This window comes from Chionomys nivalis, chromosome 10 (genome assembly GCF_950005125.1).
Source record: "Chionomys nivalis chromosome 10, mChiNiv1.1, whole genome shotgun sequence".
Taxonomy (NCBI): domain Eukaryota; kingdom Metazoa; phylum Chordata; class Mammalia; order Rodentia; family Cricetidae; genus Chionomys; species Chionomys nivalis.
Genome location: NC_080095.1, coordinates 40,745,273 through 40,770,952, shown reverse-complemented (window position 1 = coordinate 40,770,952; position 25,680 = coordinate 40,745,273). Strand labels below are relative to the sequence as shown.

The following is a 25,680-nucleotide window of genomic DNA, read 5'->3' as shown; positions in this document are numbered from 1 at the left end:
GAGTACAGGCTCGTCATCTCCCAAGAGAAACCCTGTAAGAAATTAAGGTCAGGATTAAGAATGCCACATTTAAATGCCCCCTCCTCTCTAGAACTTCCCAGAGCTCCACCATCATGATCATAAATTGAGAATGTTTATAATAATTTACACCTTAGATTTTAATAACATTCACTTACTAATACAGTTAAAGGTCAAGCAAGCCAATATATATAAAGTATAGAATTGTATATGGTACATCTACAGTGAAGACTAAAGCTGTGTGTGGTAGTGTACAATAGAATTTGAACTATTTGGGAAGCTGAGGAAAGAGTTTTGAGTTTGAGGACAGCATGAGCAACCTTTGTAGGACCTTGTCCCAAGAATAGAACCTTTTTTAAAGGGGGAAAGACTGAAGTTAGGCATAGTGGTGCATAATGTATAACCTCAGTACTTGGGAGGCTCAGGCAGAATGATTACTACAAGTTCAAGGCCAGCCTAAGCTACATAATGAATTCTAGGCCAGCCTGGGCTACAGAATGAACCCTTGTTTCAAAATGGGAGGAGTCTGGTGATGAACTTCAATGGTGAAATGCTGGCCTGACATACATAAAGCCCTAAGTTCTATCTCCAGCACTAAAAACAAAACAAAGCAACCGAGTAAAGATTAGCATGGCTATAGCTGGGAGCGTGTATTCTTTGGAGCCCTCAAGAGGAATCACTGCAGCCCGGAAGCTTTCCTGTCTTCATGTAGGTCAGACTCCTTACCCCATAGTGAATGCCAAGAGAATCTATAGCAAGGAGGAATTTTTGTGGCTAAGGGTTCAGAATTTTCAGTCAGGCTCATCTAGATTGTTGCTTTGGGCCTGAGGCAAGGTGGACACCGAGGCAGGATGTCACTACAGAGGAAAGTTGGTTGTGCTTCCCGAAAAAGAGAAAGGGGCCAGGAACAAGGCGTATCTTCCCAGGGCGTACCCACATTGGCCTGCTTCTTCCCCTTGGTTCCCACTTCCTATTTCCTGCCACTTCCCGTTAATGCCACGTAGTATGAGTCCATCATTGAATTAATCTATTAATGAGATCAAAGCCATCATGCCCCAGTCAGTTCCCCAAAGTTCCACCTCTGAACACTGTTGATTTGGAACCCAGCCTTTAACACATGAGCCTTTTAGGGGGATGTCTCCTATCCTAGCCTTAGTGTCCATCCCAGTCCAGCCTGCACCCCTATTCTTCACTGCCATTGAATGTGCAGGGGACATGTTAGCTACTACTAGACTTGTGTCTAAGATAGCGCCTGGTTCCCATTTCTGCTGACTCATTAACAATTTAGGCTATTTTGGGTTTTTCCTCTCCTTGATTCCTCTGTAACTGAAGTAACCTGCACGACTGTGGAGGTGAGAGGAACTGCCTGTGGGGTCCACTCCAGTGTGGGTCCTGAGCAGTGACCTCAAGCCATCAAACTTGGCAGCAAGCGTCCACTAAGCCATCTTGCCAGCTCCATTACCTATTTGGTAGTAGAGCCTTTATAACTCACTGTGTAGAGGTATTTATTCTATACCATTTCTTAGGGCATTGTTCTACTAGACTGAGGATAGTTGCATGTATATTTCTCACAAAAAAAATGCCTTTTTTCCATGACAGAAAACTTGAGGATTTTGTCCTTAGGAAGAAACAACATAAAGAACCTCAATGGACTGGTAGGTTATTGTTTTACTTTTTAAAAAGCATATTTTTTTTCTTATAAAATAATGGTTTTCTATTGCAGAACGTTTAGTTATAAAACCAAATAGTTATAACTTTATAGTTATAAAACCAAGTACAACAAACCACTGACAGTTTAAAACTGCTCGTGTTGGCTTGGCTGCTTTTGAGGAGTTTGTAAAGTGGAATTGTACTGTGCACGCTGCTTTGTATCTTTATTTTATTCATTTATTTTTACATTATATTTATTTTGTGTGTGTGTTTATGCTTGTGCCATGGCATGAATGTGAATGTCGGAAGATAACTTGAGGGGATCAAGTCCTTCCACATGTGGGTCCTGGGAATTTAACTCAGGTCATCAGACAGGGAAGAAATCATGTTTGTGCCCTGAGCTGTCTCACTAGCTCTGTGTCTCCTTTTAAAATTTAATATGCAGATTTTTTTCATGTAATCCACTAAGTGAGTCCATTTGGCATGTTTCCTGAACACACATGTTTGTATGTGTGTTCACCATGGCATGCTATGGAGGTCAGAGGAGATTGTTTGGGACTCAGGTCTCTTCTATCATGTGGGCTTTGAGATTAAACTCGGGTTATCAGGCTTGGCAGTAAACCCTTTTACCCCTTTTCCTGCTGAGTCATCTCACTGGCCTACATTTGTGCCGTGTGTGTGTGTGTGTGTGTGTGTGTGTGTGTGTGTGTGTACAAAGTTATACATGGCAAAGTCAGAGAGCAACTTGCAAGTCACTTCTTTCTTCCACCATTTCCCAGGGATTGAACTCAGGTCCTCAGCAAATGTTGTTGCTGGATGAACCATCTCTAGGTAGATGAATACTGCTCTCCACCTATATCTGGTGAAGCAAAGTTTCTTCTTGAACATGAAGCTTGAGTCTGGATTTAGCTAGACTAGAAAGAAGCCAACAAGGCTCCAGGATCCTTCTGTCTGTGCCCTCAGATCTGGACATTTGCAGGGATGCCTGGCTTTGTTCATAGGTGTTGGGATCCAAACTGCTTCTCAGGTGGGGGTCCTGGTTACAGAACAAACACTTTTAACTGTTTTTAACCTCTCTAACCCTGTGAATACCTGATTTAAGCAGGGACTGGCCTAAACACTACATACATGACAAAATTTAAAATCTTTTTTTGAGCCAGGTGTGGTGGCGCACACCTTTAATCCCAACCCTTGGGAAGCAGAGGCAGGTGGACCTCTGAGATCAAGGCCAGCCTAGTATACAGAATGAGTTCTAGCACAACCAGGGCTACATGGAGAAACAGTGTCTTGAAAAACCAGAAAAAGGGCTGGAGAGATGGCTCAGCGGTTAAGAGCACTGACTGCTCACAAGCACCTGTAATGAGATCTCGTGCCCTCTTCTGGCTTGCAAGCATACATACAGAAAGAACACTATACATAATAAATCAATCTAAAAAAAAAAGAAAGAAAGAAAGAAAAAGAAAAGGAAAAGGAAAAAGAAAAACCAGAAAAAATAATAAAACAGCCTTTGCGGTCATCGAACTCACCTTATGGTCAGGTGAGAAATACTAAAAGGTGACTGTGTGTCCGGTGTTAATGGATGCAGGGAGGCAAACTGAGGCAAGGCCTCTGTAACCTAGGCTGACTTTGAACTTACAGCAGTCCTCCTGCCTCAGCCTCCTGAATGCGAGGAATACAAACTTGAGGCATCACACCTCTCTACAGTGTTCAGAAATTTATACCAGAGCCCAGGAGGTGGCTTAGTGAGTGAAGGACCCAAGTCTAGACCCCAGCTTGTGAAGAAGCCAGGCGCAGGGCACACTTGTAGTCTGAGAGCTCGGCAATAGAGGCAGGAGGATTCTGAGGACTCACTCACCAACCTAGCTTAATGGTAAGCACTAGGTTCAGTGAGAGACCCTGTTTCAAAAAATTAGGTGGAGACTAATAGACACTCAATTTGACCTCTGGCCTCTATACACATACACGCACGTGCACATAAACCACATACATAAAGTTCACTGTCTAATCCATCTAGAGTTTATTTTTATGTGTATCTAAGGATCAGATATTATTTCCTTCTGTTTCTCTAAATGACTAGCCATTTACAGAAACGTCTCTTTGGGGACTGGAGAGATGGCTCAGTGGTTAAGAGCACTGGCTGCTCTTCCAGAGAACCTGGGTTTGATTTCCATTCCCACATGTCAGCTCACAACAGTCTGTAACTTTAGTCCCAGGTATCTGACACACCCTTCTGTCCGCTGCAAGTACAGCATGCTTATGGTGCACAGGTACACGTGCTGACAATATACATAAATAAAAATGAGGGTTTGTTCAAGCCCTCTTCCCACGGTTTGGAAATGCTGCCCACCAAACTCTTGTCCATGTGAGTGTGTCTCCACTTGGCTAGAGTCCTCTCATTCCCTTCATAAAGTCCTGCTACCTGTCTGCTGCCTTCTTTCTTTAGCTTTATATTATTTGGGTATCTACTAGGACGAGTCCTCTCTCCTTTGTAAAATATTTATGCCTTTTCCTGTGTGTTTACTCTGGAGAAATTTGAGAACACTTTGTCATAATCCTGTGCATAAATCCCTTTGGAAATTGTAATGGAAAGGCATTAAATAGATGGATTGAAAGAAGTGATGGCTTTGTAACAATAAAGTTTTTTACAGGAAGATTTGTGCATTTTATTGTTCTTCAATAAAGTTAAATAAGTTTACATTCTATAAGACCTGCTACATTTCTTGAGCAGAAATGTATTCCTGGGAGTTTATAGTTCTCATTGCTGCAGTGAATAGTGTGACTTTTCTTCCATAAGTCATGGTGATAAGGTAACCGGCTGTTTGTCTCGGGTGGGGCTGTAACTCAGTGGTAGAGCACTAACCTGCCCATGTAAGGCTCAGTGTAAGCCCCAGAGCTGCCTGGTGGGGGCGGGACTATTTGTTTTGTGTTCCTGAGTAGTAAGTCACAAACAATCCTCAGTATTTAGAAATCATGCATTCTAAAGTCTTATACGCAATATTATATTATCTGAATTCTTTATACTTATCAAACAATAACGATCTGTCACTGTATGGTCCAAAATCAAAGTCTTAATGACAGCCAATAAAACCTTCCTACTCCCAGAAGCTCTGACATACTCTCACAAGGGGAGACCCTTAGTTGTTCTGTTTCAGTACTCACAAGGGGATACTGAGGATCAAACCCAGAGCATGATGCATGCTCAGCCACGTCCCACCCTGGCTACAACTCAGCTGAGGCCTGAGTCTTCTCAGTATTTAATGTGTGGTTTTCTGCCACCTCATCACCCTTAATGGAGACATGAGAAAGACAGGAATCCAAGGCAGTGCAATTGTATAGATTGAAATATAAGTTATCTGAAGACTAATTCTTTTGCTCTAAAAGTTTTGTGTGATATTGTAATTAGATCCTTTGGGAGATGTCAGAACATTTAGAAAACTTACTTAAGTCCCAATTTCCTGATATAGGAGTGCCAAGATAGAGTGGCTAAAAGTTTTCCTGTACTTTTTAGTTGGGAAGTTAAACTGAGATGAGATATGGGGGTTGAGATGGTAGAGTTAGCACAGGCTACCCTGTTCTCACCTTTCTTCCCTGGTTGACCATTATAGAAAATGCATTAAGGATCTTACTCTGTCCATAGTCTTTTAAGGGACAATTACACAGAATTCGACCTGGGCCCACCAGACATTACCATGTGAGTGCATGTAAATTGTAAGAGGCAAGGGAGACACAGCAGAAACAGAGTGAGCCCTGCCTAGCACTTTGTTTTAAAGGAAAGTATCATTGCATTTGTCTAATGTCTACTGAAAATCTTTGTGCAACATTTAAGAGGCAGTGTAATATAACTTTTATGCTGTAATAGAAAGACTAAGTGTTTAAAACTGAATTTCATATATCAAAATAAGATGAGGTTGAAGAGATAGCTCAGATGGTAAAGTATTTGCTCCACAAGCATAAGAAGGTTGTATTTGACCCTCAGAACCCACTTAAAAAGAGTAACTATATATGATTGTAATCCCAGAGATGGGGGCACAGAGATGGGATCCCTGAGGCTTGCTGGCCAGCCAGCCCAGTCAAATCGGTGATCCCCAGGCCAATGAGAGACCTTGTCTCAAAGAATAAGGTAGGCAGCTCCTCGGGAATGATGCCCATGCACACAGTGATGGTGGGTAGAGAGGATAGCAATAGCAAAATGCTCATGCTATGTCCTGGATCTGTGAGCTCATAGAATGTAAAATTCTCTTAATGTTTTAATAACTAATCTTGGGAAAAGTCTGAATTTTAGAGCAAGTTCTGGGACTTAATGTAAATGAGATCTGAGATAGTGCCTTATATAATACAGAAACTAAATTGTTTGTCTACTTTTAAGTTTTCTTAGGACTAAATATTATAGCCTATAAGAAAGTAATTTGAAACTACTGTTCAATAAACATGATGGAATCGTGCCATTACTTCTCATTTTGGTGATTTCAGTAGCTATTCTTGAATGTTCGTGAAGCAATCAGAGAACAGAGTTCAGAGCCACTTAATAGGGTAGGGAATGTTCTGTTTCGTCCCCTTCGTGAACTGGAACTTCCAGAGTGTCAGCTCTTCAGCAAGTGGGCAGACAACTCTCAGGTCTGTTTAGAAGCCATTCCATATGTTTCTAAGGAAAGAGGCACAATGGGGTAAAAAATGAGAATGTCAATCAGTTGCTGTCTTTTCCAGGAAGCAGTAGGAGACACGTTAGAAGAACTGTGGATCTCCTACAATTTCATTGAGAAGCTGAAAGGTATCCATGTGATGAAGAAACTGAAGATTCTCTACATGTCTAATAACCTGGTAAAAGACTGGGGTAAGCTGAGAGCAGCTCTTGCTAGTCTTCTGCGTCCTGCTCAGCTCATAGAAAACAGTCAGCAGAGCTGGGCTTGCGTGTGATGTACCCCACACGCAGGATGCCGAGGCAGGACAGAGCTTGAGGTAGTGAGACTTACCTCACAGCACACTAATAAAAAGAGAGAGCACCCAATTAAGGGAAAATACATAAAACAGGAACCTTTTTTTTTGTAAAGATTTTTTTTTTAATTATGTATAGTGTTCTTCCTGCATTTATGCCTGCATGCCAGAAGAGGGCACCAGATCTCATTATAGTGATTGTGAGCCACTATGTGGTTGCTGGGATTGAGAACTCAGGACCTCTGGAAGAGCAACCAGTGCTTTTAATCTCTGAGCCATCTCTCCAACCCCAAGAACTTTTATTTTTAAATGCAGAGAAAAACATCTTTGGGAATAACTCTAGGAATTCCCCAATTTTAAATATAAGAAGTATATGGAAATGTATATTTAGTTAGCTATTTACTTAGGCCTAGGAAAATGGCTTCATGTCTCACAAACATGAGGACCTGAGTTCAGATCCCCAGGACCCATGTAAAAGCTGGGAATAGACAATGGGCATCTGTAATCCAAGTGGTAGTGGGGAGGTGGAGACAGAATCCTGGGCTTGTGAACAGTCTGGCAAGCTGGATCAGTGAGCCCATGTTCAGTGAGAGACTCTGCCTCAAAAATTAAGGTAAAGAGGATTTGAGGAAGATACCGAAATACCAACCTCTGGTCTCCACATCCATTCACATGTACATGCGAGTGCACACACACACGCACACGCACACAGACGCGCACAAACACACACACACACACACACACACACACTCACACACTGACCTTATGGTTGCATAGGTCCTGGCCATGAAAAAAGTGTATTATCCAAAGCTAAAGAAAGTCATTTAAATTTAATAAACGTGAAAGACTGATTTGCTACTACGTTGCTTTGCCTCTTTTTGTATGTTGTTCTTTCAGCATGTTCTAATGCCATGCTGTATACAACATGAACTATGCCAGATGCTTGAAAACATGTTGATGTGAACATTATTCCAGCTGCTCAGTTCCCAGCTGAGAGGGAAGAGAGGAAGATAATATTTCTACACTGTTGTAGGTTCTGTAATAGGGATTTGAATGAGTTGCTTCAAGAACTCGGAGACAAAGGCAGGCTGGCGCATCCTCCACGGATGCAGTACCTCTGAGATTAATTCACTGTCGTTTTCAACACTGACCTTCTCTGTTTATCCCATCGTTAGAAAGGTAGAAGAGAGAGTTCTTTATTCCCTGCCCATGATATCCTCAGATGATGACTTTATATAATAAAGTTTCCCATATTCTTCAAATCTTAGAGCACACCCACACGGTCACAAATGGAGTCTGTGATTGAATTCTGTCTCCAAAACCGTAAGAGTATGACCCCAGTTTATCAACGTGGACAATGTTCTGTGTGCTTGCAGCTGAATTCGTGAAACTGGCAGAACTGCCATGCCTGGAAGATCTGGTGTTCGTAGGCAATCCGCTGGAGGAGAAGCATTCTGCCGAGGGCAACTGGATCGAAGAAGCAACCAAGAGGGTGCCGAAGCTGAAAAAGCTGGATGGTGAGTGTCTCTGGCTAGCTGGGAAGTATTTCCTGGGTGTAAAACCTGAAATTCTGGATAGGATTATGAGAAAGATCAAAACTGGAGAAAAGAGAGGTTGTCTCTCATTGTTAAGGCCATTTCTGTTCTGTGATTTGATTATCCAGTTTTAGGCCAAGTATAATGAGAAACTCCTAGGAACTTTAGACTGGTACAAAGATCACCCTGAGCTTAAATTCTGTAAGAAACTAGGCTTATTCCCAAGTTCTAGGACTGTTATTTTGTGGGATAGTTGGGCATAAATGACAAATAGTTGCCCTTCACAATTTAATCAGAATTATATTGTTCCCCTTCCTTTCTCCCCCGTGACTTAAGTTTCCCAATCCCTGAGATCCATGTTATGTCAGCAGATATCCCTAACCGACTGGGCCAAGTCCCGACCCGAAAATTATGCTTGCTAATGAATTTTATCAAGCCTTGTTCATTTGTAATAGAAAAGCTAGAGACAATAATACCATTGTAATTATATTAAAGGGTATATCATAGTGTTGTTATGAGGATTAAGAGAAATAATCTGTTAAATATTGTCCTTAGCACAAAGTATTAAATAATACATTGTAATTATCTTGAAATATTTAAATAATCCAGAAACTCAAGCATATAAAAAAAATACCTCAGTATAAATTTATTTTGGCTTTGAATTCCACCTTCCAATTTAATTCAGCTGGGCTATCAAGAAACTTAGTATGACAATCATTTTTGTTTGTTGGGTTTTTGTTTGTCTTTTGAGACAGGGTCTTACTATATAGTCTAGGCAGGTCTAGAACTCCTGATGTAGTCCAGGCTGACCCAAACTCACAAGTTCTGGGATTAAAGGTACCACAATCAGCTATAGTAAGACATTCTTAATATCTCTCTGGATGATGCCATCATTATAGAGCAGGTCATGAGGAAAAGCTGTAGGTCAGCAGTCCCCAACGAGTATAACAGAAGCATCAATTGTCCCTATTCCCGAAACTCCTGTCATGCTGTCCACCTGGGTTGTGGAAGTGGCCTTCCTGTTTGCTTGGTTGGTTTTGTTTCTGAATGAGGCCTATGACGACCACAGGATTCTCTCCTCAGATAAGCACAGGCATTCGTTCCCTCCCAGCAGTGTTAAAAACTAGGGCCAGGGTCCCCTGTTCTAGAGCTTCTCTCCTGCCACCCTCGGGAAGTACCTTCCTGATTTGGGAGGCATCTTCAGGCTCCTTCCCACTAGCAGATTCTTCTCAGCCTTCTGACATTTTTCAGAGACAAAGCAAGTCTGTGGTCTCTTTCTGCTTTTATTTCTATTCCTAAAACAATCCTGCACATAACTGACGAGCCTGACTGACTGAATAGGAGAAAGGCAACTGCTGTGCCGTCCCAAAGGCGCATTTCCATGTTGTCCTCATCAGTGCGCTCACACTGACTGTCACGCAAAATAAAGGGCCACCCTTTCTTCACCCTGCTCCACTCTCGCATCCTGGGCTGTGACTCTTCATCCCTTCTTTATAACCACTAACACCCTACAGTCAAACCTTTTATCCACAGCAGGTAGCTACAGCATTTGTTAAGTGGGGCTCCAGAAGTGGTTCTCAACCTTTGGGCCACGGCCCCTTTGGCAAATTTCTGTCCCCCAAAATATTTACATTATGATTCATAACATCAGCAGCAAAATTAGTTATGAAGGGCTGGAGAGATGGCTCAGAGGTTAAGAGCATTGCCTGCTCTTCCAAAGGTCCTGAGTTCAATTCCCAGCAACCACATGGTGGCTCACAACCATCTGTAGAGGGGTCTGGTGCCCTCTTCTGGCCTGCAGGCATACACACAGACAGAATATTGTATACATAATAAATAAATATTTAAAAAAAATAGTTATGAAGTCGCAACAAAAATAATTTCCTGGTTTGGGTCACCACAACATGAGGAACTGTATTAAAGGGTTGCAGCGTTAGGAAGGTTAAGAACCACTGCTCTAGAGGGACCCTGCAGAATCTCTGAGGAGAGTAAGAAGATGTATGTAGTTAAAAAACTATGCACAAGTTATTCTCATATGTCTCCCTAAGGAAGAGAAGTGTTCTCTGTTCTTATGATGGGAATTAGAGCCCCCACAAGGCCCTCAAGTATCTGCTTTCTGTACCCAAAACAAGAAACAACTTAATTAGGGTATAATTAGCACAATTAACTTGACATATACAAAATATAGAGTTTGATAAGTTTCAACATGTATAATCATCACCATTGTCAAAAAAACAAACATGGACTGGTGTGATGGCTCAGTTGGTCACGTGCTTGCCTTATGAATATAAAGCAAGTATAAATTTTTACATAAGGACTTGCATTTGATCCCAAAACCCGTGTGAAAAAGCTAGGTGCTTGTAGCATAAGCTTGTAGTCCCAGTATACCAGGCTAATGAAGGATCCTCTCTCTTTTTCACACACACACACACACACACAGAGAGAGAGAGAGAGAGAGAGAGAGAGAGAGAGAGAGAGAGAGGGAGGATGGAAGGACTGGAAAGGTAGTTCAGTGGTTAAGAGTACTTGCTATATAATCATGACAGCTGGGCTGGGTTCAGATCCGGGCATCCACATTAGCTAGGCATCCCACAAACACATATAACTCCAGTTCTGAGAGATGTGACACTTCTGGTCTCCAGGGACACTATACTCATAAACCCACAGGGTCTATATTAGATTAGGGGTTCTGTTTCATTCTTTTGTTTATTTTTTGGGACAGAATTTTGCCATGTAAAAATAAAAAGATTCGGTAAATAGCCAGACATGATGGCGCCTGCCTTTAATCCCAGCACTCAGGAGGCAGAGGCAGGCGGATCTTTGAGTTCAAGGCCAGCTTAGTCTAGAGAGTACCAGCACATCCAAGGTTAAAAAGAGAGAGACATAGAGAGAGAGCCTGGTCTACATAGCAAGTTCCAGAACAACCAAGACTGCATAGAGAACCCTGTCTCAAAAAACAAAAAAGAAAGAGACAAGAAATAATATTTTCTTTCTCATTTTAGGTACTCCAGTAATTAAGCAGGATGAGGAAGATGAAAACTAAGGCCGTACTTTACACTTTGTGTTAATTTATTTAAACGTTATGAGAACAATAGATATGTTTTGTATAATTGTCTATTTTAAAGATTATGTGAGAGCAGAGTTCTGAAGATAAAACACATCTCTCACTCCCATCCTAAAATCCTGTTCAGTGTTTCCCCTCAGACCAGCAGCGCCCGCTCCGGTGCAGCCCACCTTCGGAAACTGCAAATCCCCGGCTCTGTCCAGTTATGGACTACACCACCTGTCCCCTAAAATGTACATGCCGTCGTTTCAACAGCAAAGGGACCTCTTATCTGTTCTCAGTTGCTTAGTATCAGGGTGGGGGAAGCATTTTAAAGGTATACTTTCAAGTCTGTAAAGGTTCATGTCCTTATAACTCCAAAGCACAAAAGCATCTATCTCCCCACGGGCTCGGAAGGCAGCACGCTGATGGGAAGTGTTCCTTTTAGAACACAGCTGGACCTAGAACCAAGGGTCCAGTGTCTAATGGGAAACACTGGTGAGAAAAGGAAGACTGACTGGCTTGGAGTCTCCTTAGCGCCTGTTATATTTACTTATTCTTTTTCGAAAACTGTGTGCACTGTCAACTGGAATTTAGGTTGTAGTCCATGGTTGCCCACTGGTGTCATGGACAACCAGACACCCCTGACCCGCGTCAGTGACTAATGCAGCTGGCATGATCACCCCTTTGATAGTCATGTGACCACATCAGCTCTTGTGGACCTTGCCTTATGCAGATTTTAAGACATAATTTCTCATCTGTTTAAAGCAGTAGTCAATAGTTCTAACTACCTACCATTGAGATTGATAAAAACTTTTCCCTAATAAGTTATCCCAGTGCCCTTTGCTTTATGGCTATAAGGGTACAAACTTAAAAGACTGAATTTGGTAACTCTGAATAAATGAAATAGTTTTTCAAAATATATTTTTAAGACGATCTAAGTTAAGCAGCTTGAAGTGTATCATGTAAGTGGTGTAGAGGGGAGAGAGATGTTGTAGGGTGGATCCCAGGCGAATGGCAATGTCTGGAAATGTCTCCTGTGGATCACTGGAGGTGTCCTAGCCTCCAGTCCGCAAAGCAATAGTTAGCTGTGGAGATTATCATTTCTCATGTAAGAAAAATATCCTGAAAAATGTAAAACGTCATCAACACCAGACGAAGTCTTCAGTGGGCAGTGATAGAAGCATTGACTGCAGAAAAGAAGTCAGGACCCCTACCAAATTGTGCCTAAAGTCTCAAAAGAGGCTCCCAATTCCTGTTCCCGTCTCCACATGATTCTCCTTATTTTAATGATCACATTAGTCTTGATTTGAGAAATTTAATAGCTATCATTTCAATAAGAATGACTTCAGCCCTCCAAGAGTCAAACTGATGAAAAGGGACCACTGCTTTGACAATCACCAAGAACGCCTCGTCTTGGGCTGGAGACAGCTGAGGCTGAGACCACTTGCTCAGGACCTGAGTTTGCTCCCCAGCATCCTATGGAGGTCACAGCTGCCTGCATCTCCAGGGGATCTGACACTGGTTTTGGCCTCCTGGGGTACCAGACACACAAGTTACACAGACATACATGGAGCCATACTCATGAAACAATACATTTTCAATACATTTCAATACATTTTTTTTCTCAAATTCTGTAATTGGGAACACCTCCCCCCATTTCTTAATGTCTTTTAATCAGGGGTGGTTCTCAGAGATATGCAAGGTGCTTTTCTGTGTCCATTTCACACAAACATCATTTTCGGCTCTTATCCACAAATATTGGAATGATTTTGATGCATCTCTGTTTCTGGAATTAAAGCCAAATGCACTTAATTAGGAAGTGGAATGGAAGGCTGGATATATGAAAACATTAAGGATATCCTGTCAGATTATTCCTTAAGCCATCTTTTCTGCTAAAACTGTAGTTGATATAGGATGCTCTTGGCTTATGCCATTCAGATTGGAGACTGGAGTAGATGCTGTCTGCATTCACGTGAACTTCTGCTGGTCTTAGAGTGGGCAAGTGCTAAAATCAGCCCCCTATTTTAATTTTTCACAGTCGGTATGATGTTGGTAGATCAGAATTCTGCTTTCTGGGTTTCTTAATTCTGAGCTATGGCCAGGCCTTGGGACACTCTTGTGCTCTCTGCTCACTGCACCGGAGGTGCTCAGTATCCCTGCTGTTTGCATTTTGGACTGTATAACTCACTGTTGTGGGCTATTCAGCCACAGCCCTGTCTCCTATACCCTAGATGCCAGTAGCTCCTCCTCTCCAGTTATGACAACAAAAGATGGCTCCAAACATTGCCCGCTATTCCCTGGAGCAGGGGAGAGCACCAAATTCTCCCCTAGGTAAGAACCAGTGTTTGTTGTCCCAGCATGCCTCTGTCTGTTGGCCACTTTAGCTCTGTAGTGGGCCCACCAGAGTTATAGTGAGAAGGTGGCATCTTTTACCACGTTGGCTGGAGATGGTCGGTAGTGGTGCCCCTTGTGCAGTGCCCAGTTTCATGTTCCACACAGTCCTAGAAACTCAGCTGGGACGCTCCAGCCTCTGTGTGAAGGATTTCAGCTTCAGTTATGTGATGAGCGGAGTGCTCATCTTAGGACGGTGATTGTTGACTAAGCCTGTCTCTCTTACCGAAAACAAAATCCAACTTGTCTCTAAAGCTTAATATTTGGAATATACTTTAGAAAATGTATCATCATGCACCTTTTTTTTGTAGACTGTGTCTTTTAATCTAGAAAGCATGTGTTTAGTTGCTCATGCAGGGAAATTAGCTGGTGCAGACTTCTGGTGTGACTGTGGGCACAAGGATGCCGTCCCTAACTGGTCAGTAACTCGGCATGCTTCCCGGAGCTGCCCTGCATGCAGCCCTAGCTCGGCAGTGGAAATAGGTGTTGTAGGTGTTTCTTCTGATACCTTTGCCAGTGGTCTGAAAGCAAAATAAGGAACAGTGAGACCTAAATCTGTCATTGGTTGAGAATTGGGGACATGGAAAACAGGATTGGAATCTTTTACCCAAGTTTTCCTTAAGGTTAGCATGAAAAAGCCCAGAAAGTTTGGATTTCCTCATTCACTTTGAAAAGTGGGTGGGGGGAGTGTCGTGAGGAGCCATGGTCTCTTGCTGAACTTGTAGTGTAGTTCACAGAGGCTGTGAACGGTGAAGCCGTGGTAAAGGAAGAAAACCAGATTGCAAGCCTTCCCCACAGTGAGCCTCGGACACACTCTCTGTGTGAGCCGGTGGTCTGAGAGTAAGGAGCTGGGTCGGAGCTGTTTGCAACAGCTGACTTGTCCATGTTCCTTTATCTATACCTAGTGTGACTTACTCACCCATCCCATGAAAGTAGAAAAGGAGAAATTTTAAAACCTAAGGTTATATTGAGAAACGCTAAACTTTTAGAATTCCATGTTTATGTATCTATCCCTGCCTTTATTCATGAGTGGTGAGAAAGGAAACCGAAAGGAAAAACTAGACTTGTAGCCTGATAGAAGTTGGTTCCCTTGACATGTGGAGAAACTGTAATCATGATCTCATTAATTTCCCATATTGGGCAGATTAGAGAGACAACCAAATTATGATCTAACAAATTTAGCAAGGAGGTAGAGAAAATAAACTATTTTTCTAGTAGATTTGCACTTTAAAATTGTGAGTGTGGCTGATGGTGAAACTGCTTCCAGAGGGGAGGGGTGCAAGCCAGCTGCACACAGATGGGCCAGACTCAGAGACTCCAGCCCTTGCAACTCCGCTGATATTGCTGTCTGTCTTCAGGTCCAAGGTCATCCCTCTGGGAGGTGCTAAATAGCATTCCTATTCAGAAGAGAAACTGTGGGTATTTCCTTTCCATATCTAAGTTTCTTTTTTCTTTTGGTTTTTCGAGGCAGAGTTTCCCTGGCTGTCCTGGAACTCACTCTGAGGACCAGGCTGCCCTTGAACTCATATCTGCCTGCCTCTGCCAGTGCTGGAGTTAAAGGCTTGTGCCACCATGCCCAGCCCCTATCTAGATTTTAAAAATTCATGTTGGTGTTGACTACATTACATGGGTAGGAGTTTAGCTTCTGGGTCACTGGGAGACCCTGTGGGAGGGGAACACTGCAATGCTGCCGCCCAGTGGGACCACTCCTGTCAAAGGCCCGTGAGCGGAGAGCAGAAGACCACACACAGTCCAGCTGCTTCTCCCAGGTTGCCCGTAATGGCCAGGAGCATCATTCTAGAACCATGTTCATCCTGAAGAAGATTTGAATATCTGTACTGCTTTGGTAATAGTCTTTTCTACACAGGATTTTTGTAGCATGACTTTATGACTAAACTTTGTGTGTTAAATTATTTAGTAATATTGAGTTTCTGAATGTTATTTTGTGAAACTTGTTTTAAAATAGTAATAAATCATGTTATTTTATAAAAAAAAAAAGTCCTTTGGTTATTGTGTTTGAGTTAACAGAGTGACTCCCATAATATCTGATTGACATGTGACGGTCAGGGAGGAGAGAGAAGTGGTGGGGGAGGAAAGAAAAGGGAGAGAGAAAGCAATGGGGTGGGGTGAGGAGACATTTAACTCATTTTTATTTGTTTTTTGAAACAAGATCTGTGTGCAGTAGTCCTGTGTCTTAGAATATGTATACTCACTATATAGACCAGCTGATCTCAAACTCAGGTCTGCCTACCTGCCAAGTGTTAGGATTAAAGGTGTGCAACACCCGGCTGAGCTAATTTGCTTTCTCATTTCTACCAGTAGACACATCCTTTCCCGACTTTAACTCTCCACCAGTGCATGTCCACTGGAGAGTGCTTCCAGGAACAGCAAGTTCCTCCTGCACTTGGCCATCCCTAGAGAAGGTGAGCCGAGAGGCCCCTGAGAATCGGGAAAAGCCAGCAGTATTGGTGGCATCATACACTTCGCCAGAATATAATCTGTGCCATCAGCCAAAACATAATTTCGTTACAGAATAGAACTTCCATGCAGTCTCTACTATCCCACAGTTCTTTGAATATACCTTTCTGAAAAAAGCAGAATTTAAAAATTCCTGAACTTATAGTGAGAAAACCTCAAATCAGGTCATGGTTACTTTGAATTCACTGATTTTTCCTAGCTCAGTGGTGTGGTGACTGAGGCAGGGATTCAAGGATAGCCTATGCCACAGACAAAGCTCAGCTCGGAACGACTGGGGGCGGGGTCAGATGAGCATCTATGATCCTGACATTGCTTTATGTGTTGTATTAGCCATGGATGTATGCTCATGTGAATATGCACAGATGTTATATATGGTCACATAGTAAAAATACCTTTCCTCATAGGATGTAATCAGTTCTTCAGCTATAAAAAGAAAGTATAGGCTAAGCATGATGGTACAAGCCTATGATCCCAGCACTAAAAAGGAATAGGCAGGAGATTCTAAGTTCAAAGTCAGCCTCAGCTATAGAGCAAGTTGTAGGACAGCTTGCTTCCTCTATTCAATGTAAAACTATTTTTATAATAAATGGATGGGGCTGTAGCGCAGCGCAGAGGACACCAAATCTTAGATTCAGTCCTTGCTGCTGAACAAAACGATGTAGTGACCATTGATTGAGGTTCCGTTGGCAGGATGAGGTGGGCTGGTGAGAGGGCACAGCCTTTACCACCGAGGCTGCCAACCTGAGTTTGATCCCTCAGATCTACATGGTGGAGGGAACTGACTCCTACATGCTGTCCTACGTCCTCCACATGTAAGTGCCCACCCACAAAATGTGTACTCTGTCCCTCTGTGAACCAAGGACACTGACAACACAAGGTATGCAGAATCCATGTTTGTTTTTAAGAATGTATCTGAGTGTAGGAGTTGGGCGTGTGGTTGGTTAGCACGTGATAGCAACGTGTGTGAATGTATAAAAGTTTAATAGAATCTTATGTTGAGGGACCCACATGGTAGGGGATAATGGATTCCTGCAAGTTGTCCTCTGACCTCCACATGCATACCATGACACGCACAGCCACATACATACACACTATATTTTTTTAAATCCCCATTCTCTGCTTGAATTATCCCAGCAGAGAGCCTCAGGGACAGACAGTCATGTGGTTTACAGTGTTACACCAACTCCACTCCTAAACCCTAAGAGAAAGTGTGGCCGCACTTCCAGATTTATGCCGCTCAGGATCTCTAGAATCAAGTAAAGATGGTTTTAAGCCGTTCCCTTTACTTATCCTGGCATACAATGACCGCAGTGAAGCAAATCCTCACGTTGCACATGCATGACTCGGCCGTATTTCTTTTTTGAAACAAGGCCTTAACGTTAAGTCACAATGTGTAAAAGGCTGCTAGAAACCTAAGCCCCATTTCAAATTTCTGTCAAATTTCATAGAAATATATTTTTACCTCTTCACCCATTATCACATGCCTTGAGGAAGTCATGTGAAACTGAGCCCCTAAAAGGTACTGCGAAGGCTGGATGTGATGGCCCGGGGAGGAGGAGGCAGGGACCACAAGTTCAAGACTAGCCTGTGCTGCAAAGTGAGCCTGTATCTAAAGGAAATAGTTGGGTGTGGTCCTCACACCTGCAACCCTGGCACTGTTGAGGTGGGGGGGGCGGTAGGAGGCTGCTACAACTTTGAGGCCAGCCTGGGCTACAGAGTGAATTCCAAGCCAGTTCCAGCTACACAGTAGGACTGTGAAAAAGAAAACAACCAAGGAACCAGCAACACAAGAATGTGTAGACAATGTTGCGATTGAAGCTCATAGCAAGGGGGTTAAATTTTTTTTTTTGACATGAGCAAAAATCTTTGTAATAGAAAAATATACAGAGCTGAATTACACTGAAAATTTTTATACATGTCAGGAAAAACAAGATGAGAATTTTCAAATTTTTATTTGTATACATCTATATAAACTTTAAATTTAGAACACTTAGCATCAACATGACCAATAACTAAATGACAACTATTTCAAGTGGGGGGAACGTAGCTTGTTTATGGAGGTTCCCCCTATGACCTCTGTCGCTATTTTACACCATGAAAAGTTGACTGTGAAGCTCCATAAAAGCGCATTTTTTCTAACACGCCATTTTCAGTCCTAGAACACTGAGCAGGTAAACTGATGTTGATCCGAGAGAAATTAGAAATCTGAATTTTCAAGATGAGTAGTATCATCTAGTAGGCTCACATTCCTTCCAGCTATATAAATTAGGGACAATGTACAGTAAAACTATCCACAGTATTAGTAACAAATAGAACAGTTTGTGCCCTACAGCCTGTGAGGCAGGCTTGCACTAAGCGTCTGAACTTGCAATTTCCCAAGCATCTTGACAGGAAGTGTCGCAGCTTCAATTTTTTCACAGCTGTCAAAGCTGTCACCAGGAGGGCTCCTGTCAAGCTTCTGACCCACCTCTACCATTAGTTACAGCTCCTGCCAATCACACAGTTCTGTGACTGTGAGACGAACATGCAGGTCCGACTCCTCTGGCCCATCCCTCAGAAAACAAAACAAAAACAGGAGCTTAGGTCTATACTACGGGAGGCAAGCTTGTAAAACCGCACAGAGATAACAAAAGCAGCCAGGTCAATCCAGGGACTCAGAAATGCCCCTCCAGGCCTAGCTGCAAGAGGGCCGCCTCAGCCTCCTCCTCCTCCTCTTTGGCTTCCTCCTCTCGAATCTGCACCAGCAACTGGAAGAGGTTGGGTGCCGGTCGGTTGCCAGCCCTGGTCAGCCACAACTGCCTTCGGATGGCCCCACTGTGGTTGGCCCCAGCGATGACCTGCTCCAGGCGAGCCTGGTTCACGTTATCTTTATCAATGGCCCCCCTTTCCACTACCTTCTGCAGCAGAGGCTCCAGGCGAAGAACGTAAGAAGACAACTTTTCTCCTGGGTTCTGGTAAGTGTTCAGAAATCTGACCTGTGTATCTCTAGAGGTCTCCACGCTCCCAAATACCTGCTCCAGTGCCTTCAGGCATTCTGCAGTGGTTATGGCAGGGTTGTTGGTCTTGAGGATGCGAATGACATCAGCAGCAGGGCCTCTCAAACTCTCCATCAACCGCCGTCTCTTTTCCATATCAGACACCTGCCATTCTTCTATGACCTCCTTAGAGTGCTCCAGCCAGGCATCAAAGGTCTCCTCGCCAGGCCCGGGAATGTCCCTCCCAGAGAACAGCGTCAGCTTCTTATACCATACGGACTCAACAAGAGGTTGAATAACATTATCCAAAATATAGTTGAGCATCTCTGCTGGCATTTCTGGGCCTGGAGCGGGAGCAGGGTTCTGAAACCCAAGCACACGAGCAACATCTTGCACAGTCCACCCTTCCCTAGCTAGGAAGAGGTGCAATCTTTCCAAAAACTCAGCATCGGAAGTGGGGGGCTTAAAGAGCACTTTCCAGAGCCCCCCTTTCCCTGGCAGCTCTCTAGGGATCAGGGAGTAATCCACTGCCCCGGTGAGCTCTAACAAGGCTGCTTTCGCATTTTCTTCCCTCCAGAACATTCTCCCCAGTACTCGATAGGGCACCTGGGGCATCGCAGCGTGGAGGGTCTCTTCGATTTCAGCCTCATCACAGTTCACAGGGATCCCCCAGACCAGCAGAGCTCGCTGAGAGTTCACGTCCATTCCCCTGCACCAGTCTTCCAATAGTGCCATAGCCATTTCTACTAAAGGTGCCAGTTCTACAAACACCGCTTGGACCGGCTCACAGTGCTATAGGACCTCGGACAATACAACATAACATGCCTCCCTCCCCCGGGTAGGCCTGGAGGCGACAAGCTTCAAGCAACCACGATTACCAAATGACACCAGAGTCCCGTCTTGTTCCTTCTGGATCCCAAAATGAGCGCTGCCAGCTTCGGGGGGTCGCTCCGCCTGTCACGCGAATGTCGCCCTCTCTGGTCCGAGCAGGCGTGGACTGGCTGCAGCTGAGCGTGGCGTCACTGCGTGGAGGAGAGAAACGAGGCTGGTGGAAGGCGGAAGGCGGTGGGCTTCGGGCGGTAGATGGCTGGGTGCGGCCGCGGGGCGTGGCAGCTCCTCCCGCCGCTCCCGGGCCGGCCGGTGGTAGGCACGGGCATAGGGTCGCCCGAGGCGGTGACTTGGAAGACGCGGGGAGAGGCGGTACTCAGGTCCGGCGGCTGCAGCGGCTGGTGAATATCTGGGACCGAGGCCGCAGGAGGCGCGGAAGCGGGGAGGCCGGCTAGACACAGCTCTGCTCAGCTTCTACAGCAGCGCGCTCCCGCAACGGCCGCCGCGCAGCTGCAGTGCAGGGCGGAACCGGCCCGCGCGCCAGTGTCGCCGTGGCAACCGTGTCCATGACGACGCGAGATGCACGGGGTCCAGAGGATCTGGCGGTTGCTATGGTACCGAGGGGTTTGAGGCGTCTATTCTCTGATGGCGTATTTCTTCCCCCGCCCCCTGTATTTCCTAGATTCTTTCTTAACAATAAATATTGTTAAGCATCTTTTTTTGTTTTTTTTTTTGAGACAGGGTAAGCATATTTTTGTTGTTGTTGCGTTTAAATCTAATCTTGCTGTGAATTTAAGTTGGCGTTATTGATATGCATCCACCATGACGGACTTGTTTCATCCCGTCTGTGCCTATGGGGATACCAGGCGCTCTGACTTCTGTGTACCATCCGATCACACTCTGCCGAGGCTCTGCTCTTCCCCATGAAGGCAGGAGGGAAAATGCCATCTATAGGCTCCTGTGAGAGACTGACTATGCATTCTTGTCTAAATACTGTATATAAAAAAAACCAAAACCCTGTTACTACTTCTTTGTAGCCAGGCAAACTGCAAACATTTTCTTTCCCTAGCCTTATCAAGTATATATGATAACAAAATAAAATGCTTAAGCCCCAGAAACAGTGGGGCAAATTCCCTTGTCAATCCCAACTGGTAAAAACACCCCATAAGAATATAGCATTCAACAATGAATTTTTTAAAGCCTTATTTAATAAAAGGTCTTAAGATACAGAACATTCAAAAGTAAATAAGTTACATAGGTACATTACAATCACATCAGCAAGATTCTCTTTAGTGTATTAATTTTTTTATAAAAAGCACACAAAAAATAAAAATTTCAGTCTGGTCTATCACAACTGTACAGCAAAAGAGGTAATATTTATATATATGTACACTATTTAATATGTAACAGTCTTTTTTAAAAAGAGTGCCACAGGCAACAAACACACGAAAGGCAGTGTCTGATCATTTTGTTTCAAAATAAAAGGAATATACTTATTTTATGCTATTAAAATATTTGTACAGTAATTACAGTCTATCAAGGCTGTCCTGTGCTCTGTTCTCTCCAACAAGGCCTTTGACTTAAGAGACAAATGAGGAAAAGTTCCAACAGCTGCAATTTTTTTTTTTGAGGCAACAAACACAGCCAAATGTGGGTTAGACACAACTGTTTTATAAAAATATGCATACTTCCCGTAAAAACCTAAGGAGTTAGGCTTTGCCAGTCTAGTAATAAATAAACCAGAAAAGAGAGGCCCAATAAAAACATTTAAACAGCTGAGGCTTGAACGTGTTGTGTTCCTCCTTCATCTTTAACATCTGGCACGTGAGAAGAAAGAGGTCAGGTCACTGAGGCAGTTAAATACAGGCAATCCCTTTAGACAGGAGCAGCACAGGACCTCTGTGCCAGGGTCGGAGGTGGGGGCAAAAGGGTAGGTACCTTAGCTGGGGGGGGGGGCTGCTGAAGGCGTGGAGGACAGTAGTAACGGCACTGTCCCCTCGGATGGGCGAGAGACCCCAGAAACGGTCCAGATCGCAGGCACTATGTCAGTTTCATGCCCTTCGCTGAATGCAGGTGTAGCTGAGAGACAGGTAAGGTGAGATGGTCTAGGCAGGCTAATGGCAAGCTGAAGTCGTTACTTATTCTTAAAGCAAAAAGTTCCGAATAGGAAGAATAACAAAAACCAAGCCCAGTGTGTTCATCTGAAAAAGCACCAGTAAGGATGGGCCTGCGCCAGCCTCTGGGTTCTTGCCACAGTGCATCTGCCCTCGAAACAGTGCAGGTTGCATACTGCATCTCGGAGCATGGGCTCTCCTTAAAGTGTCTCACGAGATCGCCACCAAAAGGTAGCATCTTGATTTTTTTTTTCTGGCTATATTCATCTGGTCTGGTCTCTGTGAACTTAGAAAAGTAGAATCACTTTTTATTAGGATTTTCCAGGACTGGTTGGTCTCATGTGGCTGAAGATGTCTGATATCACATGTCCAAGGGGCCTGAGCCAAATATGGTTTAAATAGAAAAAAACCTTGGGAACCATAAGTAGCACTTTGGGGCTAAGCTGTGAAGGCACTCATTATACAAGTGATTTAGAGGAAAGCCTAAATGCGTTGCCCTCTTGCTCTAGAGGGTACCAGGTTTTCAAAATCTCGAGACTTTTGAGTCTGTAGGAACCTATGAAAGAAAGAAGCTAACAGGGAAGCTGGAGGTTTAGGTAACCATCCAGGTATCTAGGGGGACATTTGTGTTACTTCCATAGGCAGCTCTCATAGAATCATACTAATGTATAAATGAATATAAAAAAAGGCCAAAAAAAACAAAAAACAAAAAACAAACAAACAAAAACCACCCAATAGTGCATAGCTTAAAAACACGTCTATTTCCGATTTCCAGCAGGGCTGAGGCTGCTTCCTAGAGAACCCCTTCTCAGCTCTTTCCTCAGACTCACATTCACTTAGACTTCCTTCTGCACAACCGAAGTCGAGTAATGATCAGAAAAATAACTTAGGGCCCCTATGGAACTGGCAAGCGAAGGGGCCTCCAGAACATTCCAGCCCTTCAGTAATTTCATGCCAAATATGGTTTCTTCAAGTCAGAATCCAGGCTGATAAACAAAACTAGAATTCTGGCCTCCTGCCAGCTCCCTCAGGCATTTTGAAAGTACAGAAAGGGCAAGCCAGAGAACTGCCTTTGATCTCACCCACATCTCTCCCTTCCTGTGACTCTGATGACACGCCCCATCTTCCCAGCCCATTCAGTACCACTGCCATTCCTACTGGCAAGAGCAACAAGGTAAGGACCACAGAGCCTTGGAATTGGGGGTGGGGGTGGGGATGCCTTATTTTGGGATAAATGCACTTGAACCTCTGGAAAGCAAGAGGCCCCTGGTCCCTGAGGATGTTAAAAATTAAATATTAAGAATAAATAAATAGTTCCCAAATGACACAGGTCAAGGAATGAAGGCTCCTGTCTTACCTAGTTAGGAGACATCCCCTCCCAGGGAAGGATCCAGAAATCTCCAGCATGCAGGATGGGGGGAGGGGGGACTATGAATATCAACATTGAGTGGGGTGCAATGGGGTCAGGTGGCAGCTACTGAGAGCAGGGAGAAGCAAGAAGGGAGCTGGCACCCAGGAGCAGGCCAGGCCTTCCCAGGACCTGCTTGAGGCTCCCTCAGCAGCCCCCAGGACCCAAAAGTATAAAACGGTAGGCAGCAGGAAGAGTCACCAAACTTGTCAAAAGACCCTTCGAGCCTGATTCTGCTTCCTCTGGCCTTCCCTGTAGCAGGATGGCAGCGGGGACACGAACACCGTGTGAGAAAACTTTCCCAGCCCCAGACGGGCTGTTAACAAGCAGCAAAGAGGTTGAAACTGCCCTCCGAGATACTCCTAGGGAGGTGGTGACCTGAAGCCAGATCACTGGAGCAGCTCCGGCCTGAACGCAGTTGTGATAAGGCCACCATTCTCTAAGGAGTCCCTTTGTTTGGGGCTTCGAGCAAGGTTTGCACAGTCTTCCAGGTCCAAGAGGAATAACCTGCCCTGGGGTGAGCTTGTGCTTGGCTTGCCATCAGCTTACTAGGGCCCTGGGATGAGAAAGGCAGAGATGCTTACAGACTGGCAGATCTGAGAGGCAGCTGCGGAGCCCTTCCCCCCTCCAAGGGGCCCAGCCTCTCAAGGCTCCAGGAAAGCAGAACACTGGACAGACCAGATCCTCAGAACTGGATCCTGCAGCCCTTAACACTGTCCTCGGCCTCTGTAAATAAAAGAGCCTGTTTATTTTTCATTATCGGATTTGTTTTGCAGAGCAAAGTCCACGTGACCCTCTCTCTTGGCTCCCTCTGGGGTTCCTGGGTGCAGGGGGAGGCTGTGAGAGGGTCCAGCAGAATCTCAGCCCTTCTCTCCCTCGCCGCTCTCTTCCCTCAGTGTCTGCTGGTGCGCGGCGGCGGCAGCTGCAGCCTCCTTCTCCTTCAGCCTCAGAGCCGCGGCCTTCTTCTCCTGCTCTGCGTGACTCTTCATGTGAGCGCTGCGGCTCTTCACCTTGTAAAACACCCTGCAGCGGGCAGGAGGGGCTCAGGTGAGAGCGAGCCACACCACAGTGGGGTGTAGCACCCTTCGCTCAATATTCCCCCAAACTCTAACCGGTCCACCTAGCCCCTACCTTCCCCCCTCCCACTTGGAATGGTGCTCCCCTCTCTTCAAACCATGCCTGCCCCGTGATGTCATTACCCTGGAAACCCACTGAGCCAATCAAAAGCCAGACCCACGGTGTCCCAATCCCAGCAGCACCTATACCCCACATGGTGCTCGGGTCCCCGTGGAGACAAGGCTGGGACATCTTACCTGCCACATTTTTTACAAGGGAAAGTGTTCTCCTGGTTTTGGGTTTTATTAAACGCCTCGGGTTTCTTCTTCTTCTCTGTGAAAGGCAGTGCCCTTCTTGACTTCCCTGGCCCCTCCCTCGGCTTCTCTGAGGTCTGAGCACCTGCAGGCCCCGGGGCATTGGGTTCGTGGCTCCGGAGGATGAGGACATCATTGGCCTGCGGACAGTCAACAAAGAGGGTGTGTTTTAGAGGCGAGTGTGGATTCAGAATTCTGGCACCTCAGTGGTCCTAGACACTCATACATTCCTGCCAAAGTATCCCCCTTCCCGTGACAGGGCCCCCCTGGCTGCCTCCAGGAGGCAGCTACAGCTTGGGCTGGCTCTAGTTTATCACAAAGTGGCTGGCACAGTTATTCTGGCCACACGTTGGCAGCTATAGGCCTGAAGACTTCTGGCTCTGTGCTCGTGGTTTCTGGTGTTTCATCCAATCATGGATGTGCCAGGTGGTAGGGAGACAGGTCCTCAGGGGAGCCCAGTCTCCAGAAAGTTCCTAGTGTAATGAAAGGGACACATGTGATGGCCTCCTGCTGAGGAAATGCTGGTAGGGAAAACCAGAAGAGAAAGAAGGTCCCACAGTGCGCACCCCAAGGAGGTTACTGCTTTGGCCTCAGGCCAGGAACCCCACATGGCCTGAGTCACCCCTCAAAGTGTTCACAAAGACAGCACAGACACTGCACAGCCCCAACAGAAGAGCAGCCGAGCGGAGGGGGAGCAAGCAGCTGTGTTTAGCCGACAGGTGCTCTGCAGGCATTAAGTGTAGAAACACATTCCAGCCCTCCTGATGGGGCCACAGCGAGACGCCTTGCTTAGCCGGGGAAGGGGACAGAGCCCTCCACTCCGTTCAAAGACCTGGGGTGTGCCTTCAGGCAAGTGAAATGGTATCTCTGGACCCGACCCCCATCCCTTTCTGCTGTTGTGAGAAATCAGCGTGATAATGGACATCTAACACTCA

The 25,680-nt window shown here is 44.9% G+C and overlaps 3 protein-coding genes across 8 annotated transcripts in view; 1 reads left to right on the top strand and 2 right to left on the bottom strand.

Moving 5' to 3' along the window:
* Dnal1 (dynein axonemal light chain 1) overlaps positions 1–15,561 on the top strand; it is a 28,913-nt gene extending 13,352 nt beyond the window's left edge. For all 3 annotated transcript variants that reach the window (XM_057782606.1, XM_057782607.1, XM_057782608.1), the window contains 4 exons: positions 1,618–1,673; positions 6,373–6,499; positions 7,977–8,117; positions 11,138–15,561. In XM_057782606.1, coding sequence (XP_057638589.1) covers positions 1,618–1,673; positions 6,373–6,499; positions 7,977–8,117; positions 11,138–11,178 — 365 coding nt within the window. In that variant the 3' untranslated portion in view covers positions 11,179–15,561. The remainder of the gene's footprint in view (positions 1–1,617; positions 1,674–6,372; positions 6,500–7,976; positions 8,118–11,137) is intronic.
* A 2,425-nt stretch (positions 15,562–17,986) lies between these two features.
* On the bottom strand, positions 17,987–20,341 carry Pnma1 (PNMA family member 1). Its single transcript, XM_057782831.1, has one exon. The coding sequence runs from the start codon at positions 19,764–19,766 to the stop codon at positions 18,705–18,707; it is 1,062 nt and encodes a 353-aa protein (XP_057638814.1). The 5' UTR covers positions 19,767–20,341; the 3' UTR covers positions 17,987–18,704.
* A 700-nt stretch (positions 20,342–21,041) lies between these two features.
* Positions 21,042–25,680, bottom strand: part of Mideas (mitotic deacetylase associated SANT domain protein) — a 67,790-nt gene continuing 63,151 nt past the window's right edge. For all 4 annotated transcript variants that reach the window (XM_057782431.1, XM_057782430.1, XM_057782433.1 and 1 more), the window contains exons 12-13: positions 24,689–24,885; positions 21,042–24,398 (exon numbers count right to left, since the gene is read on the bottom strand). In XM_057782431.1, coding sequence (XP_057638414.1) covers positions 24,236–24,398; positions 24,689–24,885 — 360 coding nt within the window. In that variant the 3' untranslated portion in view covers positions 21,042–24,235. The remainder of the gene's footprint in view (positions 24,399–24,688; positions 24,886–25,680) is intronic.

Coding starts and splice junctions, on each gene's coding strand:
- Pnma1 (XM_057782831.1), bottom strand. CDS start 19,766: ATGGCTATGGCACTATTGGAAGACTGGTGCAGGGGAATGGACGTGAAC.